The sequence below is a fragment of the Patiria miniata genome, unplaced genomic scaffold (assembly GCF_015706575.1).
Source record: "Patiria miniata isolate m_02_andy unplaced genomic scaffold, ASM1570657v1 HiC_scaffold_22, whole genome shotgun sequence".
Taxonomy (NCBI): domain Eukaryota; kingdom Metazoa; phylum Echinodermata; class Asteroidea; order Valvatida; family Asterinidae; genus Patiria; species Patiria miniata.
This window is the reverse complement of record NW_024037061.1, coordinates 17,487,625-17,501,536: the sequence shown is the minus strand read 5'-3', so window position 1 is coordinate 17,501,536 and position 13,912 is coordinate 17,487,625. Positions and strand designations below refer to the sequence as shown.

General features: G+C 41.8%; 1 protein-coding gene and 11 non-coding genes across 12 annotated transcripts; all 12 read left to right on the top strand.

Annotated features, from left to right (window-relative positions):
- The first annotated feature begins 418 nt into the window (after positions 1-418).
- LOC119730134 (neuronal acetylcholine receptor subunit alpha-3-like) lies at positions 419-13,385 on the top strand. The gene is made up of 8 exons (XM_038202907.1): positions 419-491; positions 1,991-2,130; positions 5,329-5,373; positions 6,292-6,401; positions 7,033-7,922; positions 8,390-8,539; positions 11,140-11,285; positions 11,625-13,385. Exons 1-8 carry the CDS (start codon positions 419-421, stop codon positions 11,793-11,795), a joined length of 1,725 nt encoding a protein of 574 aa, XP_038058835.1. The 3' UTR covers positions 11,796-13,385.
- Trnar-acg lies at positions 1,021-1,093 on the top strand. The gene has a single exon. It is a non-coding gene; the product is annotated as a tRNA-Arg (tRNA).
- On the top strand, positions 1,297-1,369 carry Trnar-acg. The gene has a single exon. It is a non-coding gene; the product is annotated as a tRNA-Arg (tRNA).
- On the top strand, positions 1,467-1,539 carry Trnar-acg. The gene has a single exon. It is a non-coding gene; the product is annotated as a tRNA-Arg (tRNA).
- Trnar-acg lies at positions 1,628-1,700 on the top strand. Its single transcript has one exon. It is a non-coding gene; the product is annotated as a tRNA-Arg (tRNA).
- On the top strand, positions 12,442-12,514 carry Trnar-acg. Its single transcript has one exon. It is a non-coding gene; the product is annotated as a tRNA-Arg (tRNA).
- Trnar-acg lies at positions 12,607-12,679 on the top strand. Its single transcript has one exon. It is a non-coding gene; the product is annotated as a tRNA-Arg (tRNA).
- Trnar-acg lies at positions 12,771-12,843 on the top strand. Its single transcript has one exon. It is a non-coding gene; the product is annotated as a tRNA-Arg (tRNA).
- On the top strand, positions 12,933-13,005 carry Trnar-acg. Its single transcript has one exon. It is a non-coding gene; the product is annotated as a tRNA-Arg (tRNA).
- On the top strand, positions 13,095-13,167 carry Trnar-acg. Its single transcript has one exon. It is a non-coding gene; the product is annotated as a tRNA-Arg (tRNA).
- Positions 13,259-13,331, top strand: Trnar-acg. The gene has a single exon. It is a non-coding gene; the product is annotated as a tRNA-Arg (tRNA).
- A 35-nt stretch (positions 13,386-13,420) lies between the features above and the next one.
- Positions 13,421-13,493, top strand: Trnar-acg. Its single transcript has one exon. It is a non-coding gene; the product is annotated as a tRNA-Arg (tRNA).
- Positions 13,494-13,912: the final 419 nt, after the last annotated feature.

Below are 13,912 nucleotides of genomic sequence, written 5' to 3'. Positions count from 1 at the left end.
AATATAATGTGTGTAAATGATGCTTTTGTAACTGTGTGTTATTTTTCTACTGTACTGTGAAGTTGAAAAGTGTATGCACTAACAGCATACACGCATATTTGGGGGGGGGGTTACCGTTCACTAAAAGGTACTGTTTCTTAGAGCTTACGATTATGTATTTATTTGTGCCTTGCAGCTGCAATCGTCTTTTCATTTTCGTTCAAACAGAACAGCGGGGTTTAGTTGTTAAGAAAACGCCAATTTCATGGTCGACATGATAAATAAAATCGATCGAAATGAATACAGAAGTGCATAACAAAGTCATTGTTCTTAACAAAATACCGGCAAATTCCGGGCCAAAACCAAACAGTGCCAAAGCGAGACACAAGGCAAGGAATGTCAATAAATACGGCTGGAATTTCGTATAGCGTGCGTCTAAATGAAAGACGATACAGCCAAAGATCGGGATGAGGAAGGGACGAAAAAAGGATTGCGCCCCAAGTGCGAAAGGAGTAAGAGCAGTGAACGGGGGAAATTGTAACCGGACCCCGGTGAGGTTGCCTCCTAAAATTGACGAATTGTGGAAGAAGACCCCTTCTGGCAGAGGTCAATACGGAAATGGGACGCCGTCTGATTGAAAGTTAAAGGAGTATACGGCCATTGCTCCCTTAATTCGGGGGAAGCTGATCCTGCGTGGGAAATAAACCACATCCTCTTATTATATGGGTTGTAGAGGGCGACATCCACACCTATGCAAATAATGACCTACAGAAGAGTTAAAATGAATTTTGTCTGGCTCACCACCTGCATTACATACGTTAAATTTAAAAAAAAAAAAAAATTGCCATGTATATGAAGCAATTGACTTAATAACTGACGTCTCAGGCCTCGTGGCTCAACGGATATTGACTATATGGATCAGCGGGTTCCAGGTTCGAATCCCGACAGGGTCGTTTTGTAGATAATGTTTTTACCCTATTTATATACAGATGCGTTATTTCATCGATTTCACACAGAACGTTTGTACCGACATACGTAGGTGGCCCCGTGGCCAAATGGATAAGGCATCTGACTACGAATCAGGGGATTCCAGGTTCGAATCCTGGCGGGGTCGTTTTGCAGATTAATGCCTTGGCACTAATTTTAGATAGATGCATTACTTCATCAATTTCAAACGATACATTGTACCAACGTATCCAGGTTCGAATCCTGGCGGGGTCGCTTTTGCAGATGAATGTTTTGGAACTTATTTCAAATCGATGTATTATTTCATTTATTTCACACTATAAATTTGCACAGATAAACGTGGGTCAGGGTGGCCCCGTGGCCAAATGGATAAGGCATCTGACTACGAATCAGGGGATTCCAGGTTCGAATCCTGGCGGGGTCGCTTTTGCAGATGGATGTTTTGGAACTTATTTCAAAATCGATGTATTATTTCATTTATTTCACACTATAAATTTGCACAGATAAACGTGGGTCAGGGTGGCCCCGTGGCCAAATGGATAAGGCATCTGACTACGAATCAGGGGATTCCAGGTTCGAATCCTGGCGGGGTCGTTTTGCAGATTAATGCCTTTGCACTAATTTTAGATAGATCCATTACTTCATCAATTTCAAACGATACATTGTACCAACGTATGTGGAAGGCCCCGTGGCCAAACGGATAAGGCATCTGACTACGAATCAGGGGATTCCAGGTTCGAATCCTGGCGGGGTCGGATTTTGTTTTCGACGTCCTTTTGTTTTCAGGGTCCTCAAGGCGAACCGAGCACCTCGACCACTTGAAAGTAATACTTAAAAAGGGGTGTGTGAATGACGAATATTTTGGTTACATCACTCTTCAGAAAATGTATTGGCCAATCTTTCAATCCCTGTATAATTGTTTTTTTGGAGAAATACTGATATTTCTAGTGGAAGCGGACAAACAACATCGAGCACTTATGAACCAATTCATTAATTGTAGCTTTAATCATCGGGTTTTTTTCTGGTTCTTGTTTTTCTGATGCAGGAGTTGGAGCATCGGAGGGGGAGGAACGACTACAGAAGTATCTATTCGAGGATTACAGCAAATTGGCCTTACCAGTCAAGGGAGCCCTGGACAAGTTATATATCAACTTCAGCTTGGCTATCTCACAGATAGTCGATGTGGTAAGTGATATCATAGGTCTTTGACGATTGCAGAGTTGTAATGACTCGAGTCAATCACCCGACTCGAGTCACAATTTTTGGTGACTCGACTCGACTTGAGTCCCTAAGGGTAAATGACTCGACTCGACTCGAGTCACTGCGAGGGAATGACTCAATGAGTCTCTCATCAGAAGACTCGACTCGACTCGAGCGAAGGCTAACAAGACTCGAGTCCAAAAATAAAAGCAAAACTTTGCGAAATGTATTTGCAATGACCTACGGTGCAAAAAATATATGTTCACATCCCTTTGCGAATACAGTACGGAACAGTAGCCGCTTGTCATGTACAAACATACAAGGTGTCACTGACTTCCACCTCATGGCTCTAGAACGCACAAAATACTATCCAGGAACCGGACCTTAAATACATTTTCTAATTCGTTGTTTCATCATTGGCTTTGGGCGATTTCTTATAAAGCTCTTGGATTCAAACACCGGCTAAATGTATGCCCTCCTTTTATAAGTTTTGGTATATAGTGTTCAAATATTCGTGACTCGCATTGACTCGAGCTATATATTTGACTCGACTCGACTCGACTCGACCTTCTTGACCGAATGACTCGACTCGACTCGAGTCACTTCTTCGAAATAACTCGACTCGACTCGAGTCACAAAAATCAGTGACTCGTTACAACTCTGGACGATTGACTATACAAACGGGCATTTTACATTAACTGGTAACGTTGGCAGTATTTCACTGAATTATCATAAATTTAGCACCCTGAAACCTGCTGTTATTCGTGTGAATCATTATGTAGGCCTTAAAATGTAATCAAGCCCTAAGCACGTTTTTCTTTTATCCTTACCTTGTTCGAATTCATATTGACAGATGAAAGTTTCCGCACACCGAGCATAGTATATTTTTTTGTTATTTCAAAGCAAAATCTAACGCAACGTAGGCGTCAAAACAATAAAACAGTAAGTTAAATTGCCTTGGAGTTTTTGGGGGTCCATGAATACCATCTGTAGGCTTTCTCATTATCTTCCAAGATTAGCTCCTATCCGGATGTTCAGGTACTAAGACAGCGAAGCCACAAATTTACCAATCCCAAATACATTTTGGTTTCCCATGGGGCCTTTAGACTAATATCTTGCGCATCATCTCCGTGACCATGACCGACACGGAAGGGTTCTCACCCCAGGAAACACGGATGATATATTACCGGGCCGCATCGAGGCGTGACCCTCGGTGATTTACACACTTCACCCGGTGTGCATCGCCGCTGAAATCACCTGCCGTCGTTTGGCGCAACCCTGACGGAACACAAATAACTATGCGACCGCTGGTTAAACATTAAAAAAGATATTAATGTCGCGCCTCTGCGGTGCTTAATTAATTCGGTGCGAATGTTTAATAAACACGGAAGCGGATGTGTTGATACAACTTGACTTTTGTCACTGTGGCCCAGACGGGACTGTTATCAAAATCAATACAGGTACAGCGTTTGGTATGACACCCTGGATGGGCACGGAATCACGCACCGCACAGTTCAAGGGTAATGGGTGTTTGTCCAAAAAAATTGGACGTGTCAAAAAGAAGGAAAAACGAACAACTGTTTTGGACACATGGTCAAAGGCCTTATCCATTCGGCTTAGGACTTAAATGCTTTCAAGTGTATTGTGTGTATAAAGTTAAATATATGTCAACCACAAAATTCTCGACTCCGCCTTATCTGTAGGGCCAAGGGGCTGCCGATGAAAAACTAAAAAATCTTCCGTATGTAATTGGTATAAATGTTTCCATCTAAAATTTGGAGAACATTTTACTCTAATTCGACCCCGCCATACAGGATTCGAATCTGGAATCCCCTGATTCGTAGTCAGATGCCTTATCATCATTTTTGCAATGAATGACCTTCATTGAGAAAATGTATGAAGAAAAAAGTGGCGTCAGGTTGCAACAGTCTTTCCCCAAAAAGTACCATGCGACTGCTGACAATAAAAAAGCATGTAGGCCTACAACGTAGGCCTACAACTTACAAGTACAAACGGCAGGAGCACCAAAAAGAGAGCAGTAAAGTTCATGTCCATTCCATAAAAACAACAGCGATTCATGTTTCCGATATCGTCAGTCCCCCTGAAGCTACGCGGTACTATTTCTACGCGCTCGCCTTTATTGCGTTATGTGCACTGATTTATACCGCAGCATAGTATGATACTCTCCTTTCCCTACAAACACATCGCTCTTTCTTATCCTAGTCTCAACATCTCTGCATATAGTAAACCAAAATTACATCCAACAATAACCCACCGGATAAAAATGAATCCTAATGTATTTTGGAAGTGTGAACATTAATTGACGATAGAAAAATACGTTCTCACCTGAATCATGGAGCTATGCCGGACTCATGGAGGCCGCCATCTTTTACTCGGGTTAAAGGTCACGTTTGCCGAAATCCGATATCACATTCCTAACACCCACTGGTGATTCCTAACCAATTCCTAACCAATTCCTACCAATTCCTAACCAATTCCAAACCAATTCCTAACCAATTCCTAACCAATTCCTAACCAATTCCTAACCAATTCCTAACCAATTCCTAACCAATTCCTACCAATTCCTTCCAAACCAATTCCTAACGCGCTGTTAGGAATGCGTTAGGAATTGGTACCGAATGTCGTTCGGAATGTTCGGAATCGGTATCGAGCGTAAGGAAAACTAGGCAGTCCAACCGGGGGAACCTGTTCTCGTGACTAAACAAAATGTTGTTTCCAACGAAAACAAAAGGTAAAACCACGTCACGATTGGAGTTCTAGAGCCTGCTTGTTTCTGGTATTTTTTATTGGGTTGCAAATATCTTAGGTTGGAATAAGACCAGTATAAGACCATCATTGTGTCTTTTACCCGACAATGAATTTATTCACCCATTTTCAAATCGTCGATATATTTAATTTTTTGGTATACATGTATTCCATACAATTCCCTTTTTTTCCCCCTGAAAGCATCTTTATTTCCACTGCACACATCACATCTCAACTGTTTCTCAGGTTGAAAATGAACGAAATGATCAAATCAAACTTTATGAGAAAAACTTTTACTTTTCTTGTATATTAACTGTTAGTTGACTGACTCAAGCTTTTACTTTTAAAGATAAGTTTTCGATCTTCTCATTTTCTCGACAAACTGTAGTTGAATCAAAGATGCATTTTCCCCCACAGGATGAACGAAACCAAGTACTAACGTCAAAGGTGTGGGTCCAACAGGTATGATTCTTATCATTACTAAAAAATTTTAATTGTCTCATGTTTCAGAATAGTAAATCAAAACCCTGAATTTGCAAGAGTCATGGTGACTTTCATTGACCCCTTAGTACACCGGCATCATTTCAAATTAAGGCACTTTTACACGTCTGATTTTTCAAACTTTAGGCGAGATACGATTTTCATGCACGATCACATTAAACCACCGCCGCCATGTTGCTTATGTTTTTAAACACTTGCATGAGAGTTATTGTGTATGGAATGCCACAAGAGCGTTCATACATTTAAGTCGTGGTTGGCAACAGATTATGCCAGAAATAACGCATTTTGAAAATTAAGTCTTGGAAGCGTTTGCTGGTTAGATTGTATATTCAACAATCCCGTGATAATGCATGGACACATTAATAACTATTTGCATTTTGCGACGTTGACTTCCATAGTTTGCCAACCCGTGGATGGCCAAAAGTGCCAACCATTGGTGGGGCAAAGAAAGGTCTATAAGCACACAATATTTTCAGAGCATGTAGAGAAGAAAATACCTACTACGGAAAACAGGTTACTGTAAAAGCCAAAATGTCACGAAGTGATGCATATAGCTTGATACTTGTCCTGATTATCAAAGAAAACGTGCGACCCTGGTCTCGTTTCAGGTTAGCTACTCCCGGTAGAATCGTATAGCAAGGGTAAAGGAACTCCCTAAAGACTTGGAACATGCAAAACTCAAAGAAAGACTGACAGCCGTTTAGATGTAGAAGGCAGACTACCCGACGCTCCCTATGTTAGTCTGCTAAATACGAATCGCTTGCACGTTTAGGCCTAATGCAGGTCATCACTCAACGTCCGTTTTGTGCGCTTCATGCTATTTGTACATGTCAAATGGATAATCAAGATGGCACCATCGTATTTTCTCGTATACCACAGGTGTGGAATGACTACAATCTCAAGTGGCAACCCGCTGACTTCGACGGCATTCAGCGGATCAAAGTGCCCAGCGATGCCATCTGGATTCCCGATATACTCATCTATAACAAGTAAGGTATCGCTTACATGATAATGTAATGGGGCCGACGAGGAAACCAGCTCGTCCTTTGGGTATCGATTTCTGCCTCTTGAGGGCGCTATAGCCACAACTATCAATTTAACCAGCCTCGACTCCAAGGGCTGCGTGCGCTAAGATCGCACAAGGCATGATGAAGGCAAATGGCGCCACAAGATCGTACCCATGGGAATGAGGTTGCAATTTAATCGGACATAAAATAAATAAAACCCGTAGGTGTGCCCGGTGTGCAAGTCATTTATAGCAACAACTTTCATGTTTATCTTCGTCTGTGACATTATTTCGGTGGTGTGACGTTGAAAAATTACTGAATTTTCCATGGTCTATTTAAAAAAAATTTTAAACCATCACTTTTTTATCAGTATGATCAATTTTCCAGCAAGGGCACCTTTTCTTCAAACTAATTAACTTAATTTGCGTTATTGTCAATGAAAATGTTGCCTAAGAACTTCCTGTTCGCCACCAATAATTACTCTCGAAATAGGCATATAGTCTTGAATTATTTCCATTTTGTTATTCGAGATACAAATGTATAAATATGATTAAAGTCAAGAACTTATATTCTACCATAGCCTCACGTTGTTCTTTTTATCTATCCCTACTAGTGCTAATGGTTCCTTCGACATGCAGACGGGAGCCTGGGCCAGCGTTGACTGCAACGGCACCGTCAACTGGTCCCCGCCGGCCGTCTACAAGAGCTCCTGCAAGATCGACGCCCGCTACTTCCCCTTCGACGAGCAGAACTGCACCATGAAGTTTGGCAGCTGGACCTACGACTTTTACAAGATCGACCTGATCCCGACCAGGCCCAGCGCCGAGAAGAAAGACTACTGGGAGAACGGGGAGTGGGCCATCGTCCAGTCCCCGTGCAAGAGGCACGTCATCAGCTACCTGTGCTGCCAGGAGGCCTACGTGGATGTCACCTGCAATTTCCTCCTGCGCCGGATGCCGCTGTATTACTTCGCCTATTTATTGTTGCCCTGCGGCCTCATCTCCTTTAACACCGTCTTAGTCTTCTACCTGCCTCCGGACATCAGCGAGAAGATGTCCCTGTGTACTTCGGTGCTTCTCTCCATGGCTTGGTTCCTCTTACTGGTGACGCAACGGATACCACCCACGGGGAACAACTTTCCTTTGATCGTCAAGTACCTTCTGTTCACCATGGTCGTTGTGTCCTCTTCCATTATCTTAACCGTCTTTGTGTTGAACATTCGCTACCGCTCGCCCCACACCCACAAGATGCCGAACTGGGTACGGACGGTGTTCATAAACTTCCTCCCAAAGTACATAGCCTTGAAGAGGCCCGATCGGTACAATCTCAAGTACCGGAACGTGGGCGTGGCGCTGACTAGGGACGCCGTCACCACCAAATATGTGGACTCCAAGAAACTGGTAATGGAGAGCAAAGGCAATAATTACACGGTGCGCTTGCGCAGTGAGGTAGACCATGAGCTGAATGGGCAGGAGACAGACTCAGAGGGTGAAGTCTTCACAGGTAAAATCAAGTGAATTCTTCGCATAAAATAAACAAGGTGAAAACAAATGAAACAAATGAAACACACTAGTACGGTGACAGATTTCGAGATTGATTTCCCATAACTTTCACGACCAGATGCATTGTGATTCAAGTTTTTATAAGAGCATATAATGTAAATGACCAATTCAATCGTACACGCTTTCGTGACTTTCTGATTATCTAGAAGACAGTATAAGACAATCGTAAAAGGTAGATTATTAATGGGGAAACCTTTCATAAATCATGGAAACTTATATAATATTCAATAGTTTTCATATTCCCTATAATGATAAGGGTGACTTTCGTGACTTTCCACGACTATATTTAAATTCTAAATGCTTTTGCATTACCGGAGGTACCCTGGTCACCAATCGAATTGTCCTGGTAGGGTTGTCCCTGACATTTCTTTTACCCAAAAGAGATATTTATTTCCGTTACACACGCAGAGGTAAACGCCAATGGCGACGCCCGAGGTAGCAGACACCCGTCCGTAACCGTGACCATGCCGCCTACCTACTGGGCCGCCACCGCCTCATTGGCCGCCAACAAGGGAGACGTTCCTTCCAGTTCCAATGGGCTTCGTAGGACAAGTCCAGGTACTGAGTTATCAAACGCACTAAAGATCCAAGTACATGTACATACAATTTTTCCTTGGATTAAGAAGTGATGAGTTTTTGCAGTGGCAGTAGTAGGCCTGAATCTCATTGATCTGTGGTTCAAATTAATTTAACCCTCATAACTTGAATATAGCTCCACTAAAACGAGATTGAAAAAAAAAACTAAAACAACTGTCCTACCTTTTAAACTATGTAATTATGTTCTCTTTCATACCTAGTATCGGTTTCAAAATGCCTCTAACCACGAAAATGTCCAAGTGAATACACCGTCTATAATTCTCTGGTTTTGTAACCTTTTTCAATTTACGGCCTGCGGGCGCCCCATAGAAAATGAAAGCTGGTTTCCCCTCACATTTTAAAGGAAAACAATGAACAGTGTAGAACCTGATGTCACTTGTGATACTGGTTTCACGAACCACGCTTTCCGCTCTACCGATCACGGCATACTGTTAGTAAAGAGATAGCCTAGTGTGCGCCTCCCGTATTTAGTAGATCTAAAACATCCCCTTTGTGGTTTATTTTATGCTAAACTGCTTTGAATAACATAACGCTAGTTTGATACAAGGGAAAAACATCCCTCACTCGTTCACTCGTTGGCGGACCGCCACTCGTTCACCCTTCGTTGACTTTTTCTATAGACATGCTGGAGAGACTAGAAGCCAGTCTCTAATTTTCATTTCATGAGTAATACTGTACATATATCAGTCATCACGACGTAATACAATCTGCTGATCGACGACGAATGATGTTAAGGGTCTACATAATACATTGAGCACTTACATTACCTGACTGACAAAAAAGACGAGACAAACATGATACTGGGACAGTAAATTAATTTTGCTGGCGGTGCTTTCAGGACATTTTTTTTCTAGAGATGAACAGCCTCGATAAAGACATCCCCGCTTTCCAGATCCGGATCTGTCAAGATTTGAAAGCAACAAACCCAGAGATGTAGGTCGCTAGATTTTGTGATTACTTCACGTATGCGATCGTGCCCCATCTAGAATTTGTCTCGCTTGCAAGATAAGAAAGCTACAATGGGAAAACTTTGGCTGATATACGTGATATCTTAGAGTTTTCTTGCAAAAAGGACATTTTAGCGAAAGTATAGTAAAGAGTTAAGAGGGTGACTTTACTTATTGTATATACCTTGTAAATACTTCTACGGTTATTTGATATATTTCTAGTCATTCATTGGATTCTTTCATTTATTGATCTTATAATTATTTACTTTTTTAAGGATCTGTAGAACTTTGTTTACGTTTTTCAGGTCATAATTTACTCCGTTTTTAGATCTATTGTTTTCCTTGTAAAATTGTTAATATTGAATAATAGCCCTTGGTTGAATAAAAACAGTTTTTCTAAACACTACAGAGAAAAAATATAACAATTATATTCTACGGGCCTACTCGATATTTTAATTTAAAAAAAATCAGATGGTGATCTAACATTTCGGTCAAAATGCTGTGATCGTCTTTAAAAAACAGAAGTTATTTGGTCATAGCTGAAACGATCTGGGTTCTTTATTTCAATTTGAAACGAAGGTAATTGTAGACCGACTAGACAAGTCGTTGATAGTAGACAATTATTAAAAGTAGGCCTATGTCAGGACTGTCCAATTTTGATCCGAGTATACAGAAAGGTCCCTAAGGCGAGACAAAACACAAATCTGTCAGTTTGGGAAAGTCGTATTAAAAAAGTGTGTCGAATGTAATGGCTGGGGACAGAACCACAATACAGCCGTTGGCAAAGATGCAGTAATAATTTCGTCTTGTGCAATTCACCAGATTGTCTGTGTCAGGAATAAATAGGAGGTCCTAATCGGAAGACAAGTAATTGTCAGTTCTAAAATCTATTTCCCTTTGGCAAAAGAAGGTATTACTTTTTTTGGTCTATTTGGGTTAAGCTGCGTATTTTGTGCTTGCCGATGGCGAATGTTTGTAGGGTAGGGTAGGAAAACGGATGATAGCATGGATGTGTTTTGTAAAATAACACCGGTCGCAGATTAATGCCGAAAACTGAAGTTGCAACATCGAAGTCTTCAGATTTGTGTAGTTTCCTATCTCATTTATTAGTGGGACTGTGTTATAACATACATCATTAATCAGGACATTGCCGAGCAGACTATCTTGGACTTTGATAAAGTGCATTCTAACAAACAGTGTCGTCGAGATTGAAACCCGAAGTGGATATCTCTGTCTCTATTGGACAAACTTGAGCATGCGTTGAGAGGATGACGAAAAATCGATATACTTCATTTAATGTACTTTATAACTTGTATGACTATCGTTGAAAACTTTACTTCACATGCAGATTTTTGATCTGCTTAAAGTTGCCACTGAAAAAGTCCTATTCAACTTCAATTCAATATCAGATTTTGTACCACAAATTCATACACAATCTTTAAAACGGCAACAAAAAATACTGCAAATGTAAGTATATAATCATTATGCGGAGTATCATGCGGAAAGGGGGTTAACGACCAAAGACAAAAAGTGAGCATAATGTTCAGGTTAAAGCAAAAGCTTGTAGAACATCACAGAATTTAAAAAAAAAAAAAATTCTCCCGTATTTTTCAGCGGGTCAGGAGACTCGCCGTTCCAGCCGATATCTACCGTCCACCAACCACGACCCCGAGCCGTGCGAGGCTATGAATGTGCACCGGGCCGTGGAGGAGATCATGTACATGACGTCACGATATCGCAACGAGGACGACATGGTCCGGGTAAGGAGAACGGTGTATTAAGAATTTTGGACTCCTGTGGAATTCGTTCCCATTTACTTTTTACTCTAAAGCGTCTCGTGCGTTGTGTCTGCATAAAATCTCGTTCTTTGGTTACCGCAACATTCGCAATACGGTTTATGAGTCTTTTCATATAGAGTCTGAATGTCACACGGCACCAAAAATTTGGATTCTAGATGCTCTGTGGTGCGATCTGAGAGGCAGGCAAGCAATTTCAAGTCTTTGTAACATGAAGGTATAATGTATCTTGCTGAAATTCCAAGCAGTCACCATTATATTCCGCATACGTCATTTTTATCCTCACCTTCTTTCCCCACACAGGCCAAGGAGGACTGGAAGTACGTTGCCATGGTAGTAGACCGCATCTTTCTCATCGTGTTCCTCTGTGGTGTCTTTGTAGGAACCATCACAATCATGCTCGAGGCGCCCCTGGCCAAGGAGTTCTTCGCGCGGGTCTTTACTGGTGACGATGTCGCTCACACGGTGGACTGAAAGATACAAACATTTTTTTGATACTTTTGTCAGATTCCTAATGGACGTCTAGACTGGGCTCCTCGTGATGAGAAGTCAATGTAATTGTGACAGCAAATTTAAAGGCACCAGCCTACTACGGTCATAATTGAACGAGTTCGAGCGGGAACAATACAAAATGTGCCGGTAGTGTAACCATTTATCGATCTCTTTCTAATACACACGTGCAATGACGGTCTACTCGAACGATCCATTGTTGTCGAATGGCCAACTTGCACATTGTAGCCTACATTTGCACTTTTCAGTGCTCTTGCCGGTTGTTGCCATTCTGCACTGTGTTAACCTTCATATCAGTGGTTCTCTCTACACTCTTTTACGAAACTAGATAATTGAGAATCAGCGATAGACCAGAGTTGCCCGATCATTGTAAATTCAAGAAAGGTAGTGGTAGTGTGAACCTAATTCGCACTTGAACTTTCTCATTGGTGTCATATTTCTCCTCTTTGGTGGTCATTTTATCAAGTTCCCAGGCGTGCGGATAGTACAGCTTATTCAGAGAGAAAAGGCACCTAGCCTGCAAAGCCGTCATGCGTTATACGAGCGTGATTATCATTTACAAGAAATGTAAATGTGCATTCAGGGGACGTATATGTCTTACATGTACCGTGGCCCCGTGGCCAAACGGATAAGGCATCTGACTACGAATCAGGGGATTCCAGGTTCGAATCCTGGCGGGGTCGCTTTTGCAGATTAACGTTTTGAACCAATTTAAGATGGATTCATTAATTTTCATCAATTTCAGATGGTACGTTTGTACAAAATGTATGTGGGTGGCCCCGTGGCCAAACGGATAAGGCATCTGACTACGAATCAGGGGATTCCAGGTTCGAATCCTGGCGGGGTCGTTTTTGTAGATTAACGTTTTGATTTTTGAACCGATTTAAATGCATCATTTCATCAATTTCACACGATACATTGGTACAAATGTATGTGGGTGGCCCCGTGGCCAAACGGATAAGGCATCTGACTACGAATCAGGGGATTCCAGGTTCGAATCCTGGCGGGGTCGTTTTTGCAGATTAACGTTTTGAACCAATTTAAGATGGATTCATTATTTCATCCATTTCTCACGGTACGTTGGTACAAATGTATGTGGGTGGCCCCGTGGCCAAACGGATAAGGCATCTGACTACGAATCAGGGGATTCCAGGTTCGAATCCTGGCGGGGTCGCTTTTGCAGATTAACGTTTTGAACCAATTTAAGATGGATTCATTATTTCATCAATTTCTCACGGTACGTTGGTACAAATGTATGTGGGTGGCCCCGTGGCCAAACGGATAAGGCATCTGACTACGAATCAGGGGATTCCAGGTTCGAATCCTGGCGGGGTCGTTTTTGTAGATTAACGTTTTGATTTTTGAACCGATTTAAATGCATCATTTCATCAATTTCACACGATACATTGGTACAAATGTATGTGGGTGGCCCCGTGGCCAAACGGATAAGGCATCTGACTACGAATCAGGGGATTCCAGGTTCGAATCCTGGCGGGGTCGTTTTTGCAGATTAACGTTTTGAACCAATTTAAGATGGATTCATCATTTCATCAATTTCACACGATACATTGGTACAAATGTATGTGGGTGGCCCCGTGGCCAAACGGATAAGGCATCTGACTACGAATCAGGGGATTCCAGGTTCGAATCCTGGCGGGGTCGTTTTTGCAGATTAACGTTTTGAACCAATTTAAGGTGTATTCATTATTTCATCAATGTAACATATGGTTCATTTGTACAAATCGTATGTGGGCGGCCTCGTGGGATTCTGTGTTCATATCCTGGCGGGGTCTGCCTCAACAGAGATCATTCAACTAAATGATTATGGGCATCGCCATATCGGAAAAAATTGACATAATTTTCTAAAATAGAAGCTAATTTCTACTTGGCTGTCGATCTAGACATCGCAACCAGTTGAGTGCGCTATTTTATAACAGAGGAATGACATGCCAATGAACGATACCTTTAAATAGACTTAAAGAACTTACCGTGCGGAACTTACTGAACGGATTTCTGAACTCGTTCATGAAATGCACGTCATTGTTTTGTCGCTAGCAGATTCGCGCAGCTATACATTTCTG